The sequence below is a fragment of the Siniperca chuatsi genome, linkage group LG7 (assembly GCF_020085105.1).
Source record: "Siniperca chuatsi isolate FFG_IHB_CAS linkage group LG7, ASM2008510v1, whole genome shotgun sequence".
NCBI lineage: Eukaryota > Metazoa > Chordata > Actinopteri > Centrarchiformes > Sinipercidae > Siniperca > Siniperca chuatsi.
Genome location: NC_058048.1, coordinates 11772175 through 11787521, shown reverse-complemented (window position 1 = coordinate 11787521; position 15347 = coordinate 11772175). Strand labels below are relative to the sequence as shown.

General features: G+C 39.8%; 1 protein-coding gene across 2 annotated transcripts in view; it reads right to left on the bottom strand.

Moving 5' to 3' along the window:
* The window catches only part of zbbx (zinc finger, B-box domain containing), a 65561-nt gene extending 50801 nt beyond the window's left edge, over positions 1-14760 (bottom strand). For both annotated transcript variants that reach the window (XM_044203757.1, XM_044203758.1), the window contains exons 1-6: positions 14559-14760; positions 13110-13243; positions 12521-12634; positions 4138-4240; positions 3018-3069; positions 2181-2296 (exon numbers count right to left, since the gene is read on the bottom strand). In XM_044203757.1, coding sequence (XP_044059692.1) covers positions 2181-2296; positions 3018-3069; positions 4138-4240; positions 12521-12634; positions 13110-13174 — 450 coding nt within the window. In that variant the 5' untranslated portion in view covers positions 13175-13243; positions 14559-14760. The remainder of the gene's footprint in view (positions 1-2180; positions 2297-3017; positions 3070-4137; positions 4241-12520; positions 12635-13109; positions 13244-14558) is intronic.
* Between the last annotated feature and the right edge of the window lie 587 nt (positions 14761-15347).

Below are 15347 nucleotides of genomic sequence, written 5' to 3'. Positions count from 1 at the left end.
TGTGTGTGTGTGTGTGTGTGTGTGTGTGTGTGTGTGTGTGTGTGTGTGTGTGTGTGTGCGCGCATGCAAGCCTACAGCTGCGACATTGCCCTTTAATGGTCCCATAAAGCAGGGCCTCATTTCCCTTCTCAGACCTGAGGATAAATTACAGCCTCTCCCCAGGGACTAGGCATCCCTATCAGGCTGCAAGCGGCACATCACTGCACTCTCGTGTGCTACGCAGAAGGAAATGAGGTCCTTTTTTTGCCTGGATGATTCTGGAATACAGCACAAGGCTAGGCGTGCAGTTTATGCATGTGTGCACATGTGATTTTGGTCGTCTGTGCCAGTATGTGTGTTTCATAGTTTGAAACAAGCCCAGATGTGTATATGATTGTGTGTTTGTGTGTGCATGTATGTGTGTGCATTTGTGTGCTTAAGTGCAGTTCCAGACAGAATGGCAGAGACAGAGTAGTAACGCTTTCCATTATTGCCATCATTATAGGGCACAAGGGCTATCCAAAATGTGTGTGTGTGTGTGTGTGTGTGTGTGTGCGTGAGTGGATTGTGTGTATTTGTGTGTGTGTTTAGCCTATGTGCTTGCCCAGACTACTATAAGCACTGCCATTAAGCCCATCACTATGGGGCATTGGGGGCATTGGGCCCTTCATTGAACAATTCAGCGCCATCATCATCAAATGCACCATCAAATCAGGCAAATTACCACATTACATTTTAACGCAATGTGTCTGCTGCACTTAAAATAACTTATTCCACAACAAAAGGGACAGAAAAATGGTGTCTGTCAGCTCAATCAGTTCAACACCTCCCTCTCCTTCATTCCCACTATCAATCTCTCTCTGTCCCTCATTGCTCTCGTTCTCTCTCTCACTGTCTCTCAGAAGCATCAGTTATTCACTTCACAGTCAGACATAGGATAGGAATTGTACATGAGTAGCTGAGGATCTAGAAGGCGGGGATGCGAGAGCTGGTCATCGAGCATGTATTACTCAGCTCAGTTTGCCAGAGTCCATTATACACATATATACAGACACAAACACACACACAGTATGGCTTTTCATTTCTCTCTCTCTCCTTCTTGTTCACACATACAGTTGCAGGCCACAGTCCCTCCTCCTGAGCAGTAATGGATGAAGAGCAAGAAAGAATAAACAATGGTGCCCTCAGAGGTCTCGAGTATCGATGAACGGATCCAGCTAAACTGTTATCAGTGCAAACACAAACACACAGATAGACTAACAGATAGGACAGCAGAGGCACAGCAAGAGAGAGGCAGGTAGAAGAGAGAAAACGATGGATAAACATGATGTACGGAGTGGAAAGAAAAGAAAGAAAGAAAGAAAGAAAGAAAGAAAGAAAGAAAGAAAGAAAGAAAGAAAGAAAGAAAGAAAGAAAGAAAGAAAGAAAGAAAGAAAGAAAGAAAGAAAGAAAGAAAGAAAGAAAGAAAGACGGGTAACCACATAATGCAAGGAGAAAGAGAGAAGAGGGGAGGGAGATAGAAGGCATCTTGATGACAGAGGGAGATAACAGCTGATGCAGCTGGAAGAGAAAGAACAGAAATATAGAAAGAGACCGAGGGCAGAGGGGACAGTGAAGCACCAGAAACAAATGAATAGACAGATGGAGAGTGATGGACAGGTAGAAAAAAAGAATGGAGAGAGAGACAGAAAATGAGAGATTCAGCATTTTAACTATAAGTGTAGATCAAATTATTTGACTCCTGGGGCCAGATGCATAAAACTCGATTCACAACTAAAACTTTGTGTACACACAAAGACAGAAATGTCCATACTGTTCTGTTTCATAAATCCCAATCATTGTGGAACTGGGCGCACATGCACAAGCCTCATTTCCACTCCACAGTTCGCCATAAATTGATGCAGAAAAGTACAATTTACAAATAAACTTACAAATAAACATATCATCTGAGCTCAGCTCACTAACAGAGAGCAAAATTACTTGTCAATTACTTACATTTGATCTCTAAAAAGGCAGATTTGTTTTGTCTCATCAGAGATCTCAAAAAAGCATTCCTCCAGAGGAGTGGTGTTTTTTTGTCAGGTGAATGTTTGATGAGTGTTACTGAGCTTCCTATGCAGACAGGAAATACTGCCCAACAAAAATTTTCAGCCATACAGTGTCTCTTGTGTGTGTCTATATCTGTCTGTTTGTGTGCATACCAGTCCAGCAGTCTTGACTTCACATTGTCCACAGTTTGGTCCCCTCAACCTGTTTTTTCTTGTCGTCCGAAGACCGGTGGTAGGGGGTGGAGGTGGAGGCAGTGGCTGAGGTGGGGCTAAACAGTGCAAGTATACTGATGTTAACACTTGGCAAGGGGATTTCATTTAATATTATTGACATTCAAATTATATTTATGTAACTGAAAATACAGTACAGTTTTACAGCAAAATGTTACAAAAATCTGAAGTGCTTGCGGTTTTTGTGCAAAAAACATTAACAATTAACATGCTTATACAACTAGTTGGAAACTCTAGCCACTGCTGTGAAATGTAATACATGGTAAATAACAACAAAACACAAAGAATATATCACCTATTACTATTATGACTAATTGTATACACCAAAGGCAATCCTTATAAAGCTGCATTTACTGCTGCTGTATATATTTATCACGTATCAGCACATTTTGAAACATTCTGATTCAAGGTGTGATTTTGTGCCCCAGGCATGTTCAAAACATTAATAATTCTGCCAAGGTTGGCTACTGGTTACAGAGATCAATCTCTTAACAAGAGAACTCCACAGTCTGGCCCCTGCGATGGCAAGTATCCACTTTACTGAAGTAACCGTGAGCCAGACACTGAACCTTTACCAGTTCCCAAGGTGCTGCTCTGTAGCTGCTCTTGAATGCTAACCTCCATGTGGAGAGTAGAAAGAATTTCAGTACAGGGTAGTGTATCAAAGGGCCAATGATTTTTGAGTACACATCTGTGTCAAGTCTACCTGGTGCAGGTAACCCACAGTTGAAGTCAAGGTTGTGGCTGTAAACTACTCACCTGTCAGTGGTTCATCCTTCAGCACTCGGATCTTCAACTTGCCTGCTGTCAGCTGTTGAGGAGACAAGGAGTGACAAATCAGTGGCGACAGTTTGTGTAAGCTCTCAGCTTCCTAACACTCCTGCACAGGCTTTTTTTATGTCTGTATATGTAGGCATGTATGAACTACTCTGTGTTCATATTATATTGTTTGCACTTTTACATTGCTGCATTTTTTAACAAATGAATAAATAAACAGAAACTTTAGCTACATATGGGGTTCTTCAATATATTTTGTATCTGTGTCATAAAATGAGTTAATTTATTCTTGATTATATCTCTTTAGTACTCTCAAACTGTTGACAACTGACTTGAAGACGACAACTTGAAGTCTCATTGAATGTACTGCATTGTGGCATTTAGAACTTGGCTTGTTGATGTTAGTATTTAGATTTTTTTTTATTATGACAGCCTCTCAATGAGAATCAGCATTTTGTTTTGTTTTTTGATAACCATTGTACCACAATCTTTTACAAGGGGGCATTTAACTGCAGGGGCTGGTATCTGCTGAAACTGAAATGCTGAGAATTCAATCATTCTTGTTCTTTTTTACTCAGGCAGTCATTACCTTTAAAGGGAGTAACTTTCTTTCTAGTGTAAACTCAAAGACATTAGGGATTCCCCCCTGAGATCTAGGGCACAAACATCTCAAATCAAGGAGCTGGGTGCAAAGTGCAATCTCAGGTCTGCTATGCTCAGTTCACTAAAGGAGTGACAGTACACTTTAGGTATTTTCATGGATGCAGGCACATGGTGCATCCATAGCATACAGTACATGGAAACAGGAATTAGGAGATGTCTATTACAGTGCAGGTAACCCTTAAGGTCATAACCCACAAGAAAAAGCTTCTCAGAGTTTAAAGAATCAGGCTTGAGAACAAGTACTATATGTTAGTTTCTACTAGTAATTAGCATATCAACAAATGTGTAAGAAAACTTACTAAATATCATAATCATCTTCAATTTCTGAATGCAAAGGTTAGAATGACTGCAGTTCAACAGGATGACACAAACACAAATGTGAGATCATATACACAGACAAATTAACAATTGATACACACATCCACAGATGTATAGATACCTTTTGTAGTCTGTTCGCCTTGTTTTTTGTGGTGCTGTTTGTTAGAACACTGCTGTTTAAAGAACCGCATTGTCCAGACTTCCAAATAAATCCTCCAGATTGCCTAAATAGACAGAGAGACAAAGAGAGAGAGTTTTTCTTTGGCAATTGTAAATCAACAGTCTTGAAATACAACCCCTTTGAATTTGACATGTATAGCTCATCTACAGTATCATAGCTACAATTTCTAAAAAATTAAAAGAGAAACAGTGATTACATCTGTGTCAGACCTTTATTAGATTTGTTTATGCTTCTTTTTTATGACGACATATTTTGCATTTCCACAAAATGCAACAGTCACTCTGATAGTTATTCTACATGAGAAGATCTGGGTATGGGAGGTGAAAACATTGAGATCCTTCATTAACAACAAAATGCAACTCAGGCACAGACACACACATCGAAACACACAGAGAAGATGTTTTTCTTATCATTTTTGTGAGACGAATTCCCCTTTTATTTGAGGTCTTTGGTATAATTGTTCACATAGCATACAGTATATACCAATTCCTGTGAAAGTGAAGGCAGGATTGATGTATCAAAACTCAGAATGAATGCATTTTAATCCATTGAAGTACCCAAGGAGACTGAAGCATTTTAATAACAGTGCCAGGCTTTAACTAGAGGTGAAGGAACTGATGTCAAGAAAAAGAAAATAATATCAGCATGAAAAAGGCATAACAGCACCACGTAAGTAAATCCTAAGTCCCCCAGACTAAATCCCCCAATAAATGAAATTTAGAAAATCAGTTTGTTCCATTAGACAGAAAAGAGTGTTAAATTTATCACAATACAGTCCTCGTGTTGTTAAGAGGACTTAGAACAGCAAGGAAAAGCACTTTGCCACACGCTTCTAGATACAGGCAAGTATTTGGCTTTGCCAACATAAATTCTGCATATGTACAATGTCATAGGGGTCTAAATTGCCACATTGCGTGATTCAGTCTAAGACCAAAAGGATGTTTTCCACTTTGTTGAAGACAATAGAGGTCTATTGAACCTCTCACATAAAAACAGAACATGAAAGGTTACAGGAATTATACCTACTCAAACATAAACACACACAGGCGTAGATGCAGATGCAAATGCAAGAACATGAATGCAAGTGTGCACACACACACGCGCACCTGTCTGTTGCAGAAAGTGATGAAATGGAGAGGTATCCTTATTTAGATGTGAGTTATTCACGCTCATTCATGCTCTGAATTATTTATGCTATTTATGCTATTGTTATGTCTGGCTGTCTTTGAAAGAAGTTTATTTTGGATTGAGCTGGCAGCCTGTCAAGGCACAGGAAGTCAGAGTCTATTTGTGTGTGTGTGTGTGTGTGTGTGTGTGTGTGTGTGTGTGTGTGAGAGAGAGAGAGTGTGTGATTGCAAGAGTTGCCAACAACCCCTGCATTTGCTGTGCTGTGCTGACACTGAGGGTGGGCATCAGGTAATCACCCTAGCGACATCACCTTGGCAACTGGACTGTCGCTAGGGGAGACAGTTGAAGCACACCCCTGTCGGTGCAGGATGACAGGGTGTCCCCTCAGGACAGCAACCTGGAGAGATAAAGTGTGTGTGTCTGTTTGCGTATCTCTGTGGACTTTGCATTAGCAACGATCTCATTATTTAATCCACACAGGCACACACTCAATTACACCCACACATACATGTATGAGTAAACCCGCTCTTCAAAATAATAGTGGCTTAAAGTTGTTTTTTTAGAAAGATACAGATACAGATACATTCCCACAGGCAATATTTCTTACAAACACAAATATACACACACACACACACACTTCCAACTTAACCTATTGCATGTATTGTGAGTATTGCTGGCAGACCACTCCAAAGTGTAAAGTTTAATCAGCACAAACAAAGTTCTTTTCAACACTTTTACCAATAAGCATGTGTGTGTGTGTGTGTGTGTGTGTGTGTGTGTGTGTGTGTGTGTGTGTGTGCGCGCGTGTGAATGTGTGTATATGAAAGAGAGAGAGAGATATTGTTGACTTCAGTCTATGCAAAGCCAGCAATGCAGTGAGAATGACATGCAGTGACCTGACTAGACCTGATACACAGAGAAAGTATAACATACACAGACACACGCACATTCACACACTACTATCACACATTGCTGATGACAACCTCTGAGTCACAACTTGCATATTGGAAACAAACATGAAATGTGACACCAAATGCCACCTCGTCAAAAAACATTTCTTCATCAATGTCAAAGCAGAAGAAACACAGTGAGTAGTACAGTTTCACATTAGCTTGGGGCAAGCTCATATTTCGAAATGATAAACTGATGATATATTGCAATGAAAGGAGAAGAAACACCAAATGATTCCATGTTAACCAAAGGCAAACACCACCTGTCGTACTTGGACACACCCATGTCTAACGCAGGGACATACGGACAAAAATACACACAGCTATCACCTTTAACTGACCCATCTCACCCAAAGGGAGAACTGACAACATCTGCGTCCCGCACGCACACACACATATAAATGCACACACACTTTGAAGTCTAATGCCAAAGTAATCTTGTCCTTTCTCAATTCCCTCTCTCCCAGCGTGAGACAAGAGGACAGGGCAAAAACAGAGAGGGTTGAGGCAGGACAGAAACTTACCAGGGGCAAGAAAGATTCAGACATTGAATCCTATAAACACAAACGTGAACACATTTAATCCAGCATGAGCAGTGTCAGGTCACAGGGTACACATGTATGTATGTAACTATACAGTCTATGGTGTGCACACACACAGACTGAAACAGGTGGTAGGAGGAGACAAACAAAACAAATCAAAAGCTACACATATTGACGAAAAAAAGAATAAACAAAGGCTGGAAAAAACAGTAGAAAAAGGAGAAAAAGAGCCAATAGAAGGAAAAGCACAGCAAAGAGACAGAAAAGGAAGCAGGAAAAATAAGGAACCTCAACTGTACTTTTAGATAAGGCAAGAGCTAGTGTCTGTAAGCCGTGTAGGCCTAAAGACAAAGCTACATTAAATCTGTGATTCGGGCAGGCCAAAACAGAGAATGATGTACTGCGTTCGCCCCAAGCCGCCGGTCTGGCTTTATTATCGCCTGTGTACTCTTCAGAAACTGATTATACCGCACCTCCTCTCAGCAAACTGAATTTGTTCGCCTATTCTTTGGGTGCGTATGTGAGTGTGAGTGTGTGCGCGCGCGTGTGTGAGTGTGTGTGTGTCTGTGTGTGTGGCCCGACTCTAAGACAAAGATGAACAATTCATCTACTCTAGGAGTTCTGCGATCTAAGAGAAAAGCAGAGAGAGAAAAACAGAGTGGTGCATAACACAGACACACAGTACACTGCACAGCCTGAACATTAATCACAGCTTGAAGATCTACAGTAAAGACTTGTCAAAGATACACTTGCATGTTCTGAGAGGCCTATAAGAGAGGAAGTTAAGAGAAAATCCAGGTAACCTTCACTTCATACATCAGAACACCTGATTAACCGCCAAACCCCCATCCTTGTCTGCTTTCTCCCATGTCAATTAGAGAGGAACTGATGAGAAACTGTGTCCTCTTTTTCATTAGAGGTGTACCAATTAATTGATTCAAACTGTTAAGCTGGGTTTCACATCTAAGAGACTACTGCATCGCCACACACAGCTTTCAGATTAAAGGTAGGAGGGAACTGCAGCTACATTAATGTGGAGTTAACTTGTAAAAGCCTGACAGGATATGTGTATCTGTTTTATTTTAATGCCTAATAATATAATTTCCTCCATGACTGCTCCTCTTGAATCTGTGTTCATGTGTTTTCACAGCTTCATCACATCTCCTACAAACTTTTCGTCTACCTTCCACCCTCTTCTGCTCACTGTATTATCAAGAATGTCGACCAACAGACAACAAATATACAACACAAACTGAGTTTGGAAGTATGGCAGCATGTTAAACTTGAAAGGCAGTAGTTAAATATAAAGGTATCTACTCTTTTGACAAATCTCAACTGACACAAAGGACTTGCTGTGAGTCCCTGCTTCCTCTCGTCATCTGTACCCAGCAGTAGCACTAGAAATGAAAAAGGTGTTAAAATGTTCTACTATGCTCCTCTTGATAATGGCTCTGCACAGTCAAGACTGATTAGTGACACCATTGCACATGAAAACAAATCAGCAAAGCATTATTAAATCAACAGTGACCTGTCTGAAAAGAAAAGTTGATTAATTTTCTATTATAAACATGAAAGTCAAAATTAGACAAAAGAATTATTCTAAATATAATGTTAGCGTTTTTCCACTTACCTCGCAGCCACATCATATCCAGACTACACTATTTCATCTACTTACACTTTGTAGTTGAGCCAGCTAAGTCTTTCTCCTACCATCACACACTGCCTCTTACACATACAAAAATTCTCGCTATATCTTTATACCTCTTTCAAGCTGGCTCACACACAAATGTATAATCGTTGTAAAGCTAGTAACATTTCAAAGACATAGGGCTTAAGCAGGATTCCTGTCCTGTAGCGGAGTTGAGTGTGTCTTTACTGATTAAGGAACACAAGACAGACAGAACCAAAAAAGTGTAGAGCTCTCTGTAACCCGCAAAGTGTTAAAAAAACACACACACACACAAACACAAGTGCCATTATTTATGGAGGACTAGTATCAAAATGATACACACAGGCAGCCACGCACACACCTTGTTGTATCTTGGGGCCGGTGGAGCGGTAAATGTTGCAGTATTTCAGTGTGACAGGAAACACTGTGTTTATGTGCTTATCGTTGGTGCAGGCTGGACAAAATGGCCCTCTCCCCATACTGATGTACAGCTTCTTAATTAGAGCTAGGCCTCCACTGAGAAAGAAGTAGTACTCATATACCAGGACACACACACACACACACACAATTCATCTCCTAAGACAATAAATACATTAACCTACTAATTATAATCTAAAGTATGCATTTCCTTGTTTGTTTGTGATTTATGAATTTGAACCACTAGAAATACATCATGTGGAAAGAGTGCCTCTCATCATACCTTAGCTCTAAATCACTGATATTGTAATTAGCTGTGCTGCCAGTAAATGTGTGTTTGTGTGTGCATGTGTGTGTGTGTGTGTGTGTGTATGTGAGTGAGTAACCTTTTTCTGGCTGTTACTATTTGAAGGAATCTGTATGTAATATACGTAGTTATGTGCGCATATATTGTGATATACACCCCTATTAAGCTGTTCTCCATAACTTCACATTGGGTAACACATCTCAGAGTTTTCAATGAAATGAGATGAAATGAGGTGAACTGGGAACAGAGAATAAAACAATCACATAATAACCAGCGTTTGTTTTCATTCTGCAAATTAATTTCCTGCTCACACAGGCTGGGATGCCCCTCAATCTGAATTTGTTGGATAATAGTCTTAGTAATGGGCCAGGTACATAGTCTGTAATGAAATGGGGAGAAAATAAATAAATGCTATTTTGTGTGTGTGAGTGAGCTATCCAGTCCATTTCAAATTAATGTGAAGATGCGCATGTAAGACATTTTAGTAGTCTTATTCACACAGACACTCACACACAAAATAGTAATGGGCCAATATAATTTTGTGGTAGCATGTGTTTGTGCATCTCTGTGTGCATGTGCCTGTTCACTATGTGTATGCTGTTCCATTATATTTAAGAATGGCGTAGAGCCCAATGTCCAATCCTAATCAAAATCCAACAAATTGTTTTTGTTGCAAAACAGACAAAATCACAATAGATGTGTGTGTGTGTGTGTGTGTGTGGTCTGACTTAGGCTACCTTCGGGGACACATTTCAGACTAAAGACCAGTTAATTGGGGACAGCTTGTCCAATTGGGGACAAAAGCTGATTTTTAAGGTTAGGGTAAGTCTCCAGGAATGTATTAATTAAGTCTATGTAATGTCCCCAGAAGTGACATAAGTAAACATGTGTGTGTTGTGGGTGTGTGTGTGTGTGTGTGTCAGAATGTGATGATGCCATCTCTCAGGGTGACAGCCTTTCTATATAATTCATTCACACTTGATGCCCATGAATCAGTTACAGTAGATGTGGCCCTATGACAGCCAATATACTGACATAAATCTACAACCTCTTGATAGACAGTGTTTATCACTACAAACATGCCTGCTTTTGTATTCTACCCATTGTTGATCACCAAAACAGAATAACAGACAAAACATCTCCTTTGTCATGATGACACCTATCATTTGTCATATGACAAGTGAGAACTTGGAAACAGAATGAAATGTTGGAGACTAGCAGAAAAGTTTGTTTCCATTGCTTATGATCAGTTTGCACAATGCCTCAGACAATTTCATTACGTGCAGGCCTGGCCTTTATAGGAGGAAAATAAATCTACATCAAAGACAACATGATCACAATATGTTCCTAGGCAAGTTCAGCCTAGACTTGCGTGAATATGAACAGGTCTCTCTAATAAATATGGAAACAAATCTCAGAAGTTATGAAATGAGAGATAAACAAATACAAGTTAAGAGGCCTTTCTCAATCTGCGTTCTTGTCTGTACTTGTGTTTTCATGGACTTATGAAACGTCATCAGCCCAAGTACTGTTCCAATTCAAAGTCTACATCTAGCCAAGTTTGGCTACCAGTCCTGTATTGAGAAAAGTCTAAATGTTTATCCACATAGGTGCAAAACCTCAAAGAAATTGTATTGAATTTTAATCTATAAAGTTAATATTTTATTCTTTTGGGGTTTTTTTGTTTTTTTCAGATGACTAACAACTTAACTTATATCTGAAGTGCAGCTATGTGTGATCTGAATGCTCTCACTGAACAGTATCATGGGAATAACATATGGTTCATCTGTTTGGAAGTGTGGTTTTTAAGCCTCTGGAACAGCACACTGGAACTTTCAAAGATACTGAAAGTTACTTCTCCCCTTTATCATTGCCTTACCCTCCCAAAATGAAATCAATATATGAGAAGTATTTATAGAAATAAATACAAGCATTTGCTGGGGAACACAGCACATGTTGCACCAGAAAATCTGTGAGCCTCTGTAGATCCCCTGCAATTACTCTAAAAAGGTGTGACAGTTAATGTATGCCATGTTGCAAACAAATTTAAGTCTTATTGAAAATATAGTGGCAATTACAGGGGCCAAACAAAAGCATGGGAAGCAGAATACATTGCAGACTAGTACAATGAGGACTGGCAGTTTTGATTATGATTGGGGAGAGTAAGGAAAGAAAAACAAAAGGAAATGTGGTACTTGGGTTGATACTTGTCATGTGGTAGTAATTTTATTACTTTTATTTTAAGGCCCAGTTTAACATTAAATGCTTCCCCTATGTATTTCTTTTATCTTAACATGCCTTCCCATTAATGTCTTTACATGTGGGGAACATTGTTGGCCATTGATTCCAATGAAGGGAAAATATGAATATAGTTGTATACAAGTTGTTAGGACCAAGTGTCTGTAGGGCTCCACTGACCTTTAGAATAGTCCACTATATGGGCATGAGCCTACTTTATCTATGAATGGCTTTTTCAATTCTCTGACTGCTCCTTTTTTCTTCCATGGCAACCTTTTCTTGACCTTTATAGGTAGAGAAGTCATCGACATCCACCTTTCTCTCATTTAGTCTCCTCCTCCATCTATCTCTATTACTCAGTGTCTCTACTCTGTTTGTTGCTTTCTCTTTTACAGCTGTTGCAGTCTTTTTCCCACCTTTCTACCTCCCTCACTGACCTCTGTGTCTCCATTAGTCACCTGCTCTGTTCCCTGTGTGTTTAGCTGTGACAGTCTGGACCAAGGTCTCCTTCTGTCAAAATTAAATACTGAAAAAATTAAAAATGTTCTCAATATTATCTGCTATCACAGCTATAACTATTACAGGTGGTCACAACGCTGCTGTCAGGTTCAAGTGGCTAGGCCTGCCATGAATTTTCAGTCTTAGATAAGTACGTATTTTCTTATGGCTTACAGTGGAGAAAGAAGTGGTTTGATGGCAAAGACAGAAATAAAAACAACAACAAACTAATAACACAGATATTCCACATGATTTGCGCATGTGTTGCACATTCAACACAAGAAGCAGTAAAATTATCACGAGTACGTTGAAACTTGATTCAGGAATATGAATCTCCCCCTTCTGTGTTTTCTGTTACAGCTGCTGCAGACCTACCTACATATACTTATTCACTATCCTCTCTTTCTCTCTCCTCTCTCAATCCTATTTCACTCACCCAATCTCCTTCCTCTGCCTGCTGCTTTCGACTGACTAACTTTCTTCCTACTTAAGTCAGCCCCTCTCTCCTCCTCGCCACCTCTCCCTCTCCGTTCTCCTCGGTTGCTAGTACACTTACTGTAACACTGATACTCACTTTCTCTCCTCCTTCTCTTTACGCATGCTCTCTTTCAGCTGTTGCAGTTTCTCCTCCATCTCTTTGCTCTCCTTCGCCAGAGTCACTGTCTCCATCTGCAGATCTTGCAGGTTCCTATGGCAACATACACACACACACTCACATATATGCAATCAATCAACAGCAATCAATCATACAAATGACCTACTCCGTCAGATTGGACAGCCAGGCTTTTATCAATATGTTCAATTCAGCTGCTGCACTAGCAGATCCCTGTTGCCATGACTGATCAATATTTTAATCAATTAGTCACTGGATCAGGGTACCACCAAGGCAGACATCAGTTAAGTCAATTACCTGTTGGCAAATGAGAAACTACATAGGAGACTGGACTCAGTTTTGCATTGGGCAATATGACTAAAACAAATATGCTGCACTGAAAACTATCAGAATCCAGGACACATGGTTTGACTTGCCTGAAACTCCATTTTGTGAAATACTCATTCTCTGGCCAGAATTTGAATGGGAACAGATGGAAATAGTATGGCAGCCAAGTACTGCCATACTACCAAATGCCTTAAATCACATCATTGATCTTATCTCATCTTACCTGGCATTGAGCTTGATGGATTTGGCCTTGTTGTAAGGAAGCACCACAAAGTCATTTAAATTCATGCCTCTTCTGTCTGAGGGCTCAGGTATTCCTCCTGCGTCTTTTGCTGTGCTTTTTACATAGAGTCTCTTCTGCAATAAAAACCAACAGTAATGGCATAAAGCTGGCTATCACGCTGGGCCCAAGCTAAATCACACACAGCCATAAATGAACACTGCTGCAATGAAATGAGCAAAGTAACAGGGACAGATTTGTGCAAATGTATAACAGGCAGTTAAAACAAGCAATCCTGTGTATTTAAATTGTATCTGGCATACTTATATGCTTGACATATGGCAGGCAACTCTTTCAGGCAGTAAAAGTAAAATAAGGAAATTAGCCAGTAAGGCAGATATAATATATTGTTTATAATAGCAAGACAGCCACACCTGCTAGCAACTCAGCTGATAGCAAAGTGACATTAGATGGAGGTGATACAGTAAGTTTCGCTCAAGATGGGTAACCTCTTCACAAAGACCCTGACATTTCACCTGCTAGAACCCTATATATATGACACTTTTGTCCACCATACTGCAAAACAGTACAGTATAGCTGACTAAAATCAGAACCTTAATGAAAAGCCAGCTTGCATGACAGCTACCTAACAGATTTTTTTCAGAGAGTTTTTACTTGTCATAGCAGGAAACCACAGGTGTAGCTGAGCTATATGCTATATCTGTAAGCCATTATCAGGATGCAGACTTGATTAATGTTATTTATCACACCTGTGCTTTTCCTGCCATGATGTGAAATTGTCTGCCATGAAAAGGGTCTTTTGTAGACATTCAAGTGGCAGACACGCTGTGGCATACTGGAGCTTTTAGCCTAACGTTAGTTCTTCTTGACAACAGCAGCTTTCAAAGCTACACCTTCAACACAGTGACTCCAGGTGAGGGAACAAACCCCTCCTTGCACCCACAGTGGACACCCATGTTTTTTTCGCAAAAATGGCTGAGAATACGTTACATCATGTTCTTAGTTCACTCCCGTAGCTCAGGATTAAACTAAGGATATATTTACTAAAGCAGAAAATAATACAGTTTTAAATTTCTTGCCCATTATAACTACTGTTGTTATTTGACCATGACTAGAATACATGTGTCTAATGGGAAAATGTGGACTAGCATGGGTAAATTTAGCTGCCTCTCGTGAAAAATAGCAGTAGAGCTAACGTTTATGCAAAACACGTCCGTTTTCTATACAGTATTTAACAGGAAGGAGTCAATGTAAAGAGACATTTGACTAAAGCTGAAGTTACTGGTGACTCACTTACAAGTTGTAAGCAACTGTATGGCAAAGGTGACAGACACAATAATTTAACTGAAAGCTAGTACGCGTGAAGCTAACTCGTTACAGTGTCGGTAACCTAACGTGAACTTTATACACTGCCGAGAACAGTTAACTTACCTTGTGCACTCCGTGACTCTCCTTGGTTCACCAGCTTGTGATAGCACAATCAGTCTTTCACTTTTCGATTCAGCATGCTTTATTGTCAATAAAATGAAAAAGAATATTTCAATAATTCACGATTTGTATTTCAATATTTCAGGTTTTCGCTGGCTGCATGCTCTAGTCTCTGTGCTCAGGGCGTTTGTGTTGGGATGCTTTTACCATGGCAACCAACGTCTCTCTCGCGATAACCTACTATTACTGTAGCTGGTGGATTTAATACACCCACGGTTTACCGGAGGTCGTTTAGTTTCACCATGTGTTTGTTGTTATGAACTTTTCCCTGCCTGAATTTGTTGACTAATCTTCAACTTTTTAAAATAATTATTATAGTATGTCTTTGTTTGTTCAGGGAATAAACATTGGATTCAAAGACATCAAGTCCCCTATTGCCTCAGTAATCATGGGCAGCGGGAATTCCCTTCTAATTAAAATCCTCACAGCATCGAGATAAATGTTATAGCTCTGATTAGAGCTTTGAACCCTTGTTATTTTTTTCAGCAGACTTTAGAGTTGTCTTTAGTCATCCAAGATGACGTTGTTTAGATCTTTCATGTTGACGATCAGAGATCAGACGCAAAATAATTTCCCACTCGCCCCATAAGATAAATGTGCTAGAATGAATTTGATAAGACCAAAGTGAGAATGCAGTGTGTATGTGTGTCCACAATGGCGCTTATGTTTGTTTGTCTACAGTAAAAATGAGCCACCATGTAACTGTTTATTAGATAAAAGTCTACAGTGTAT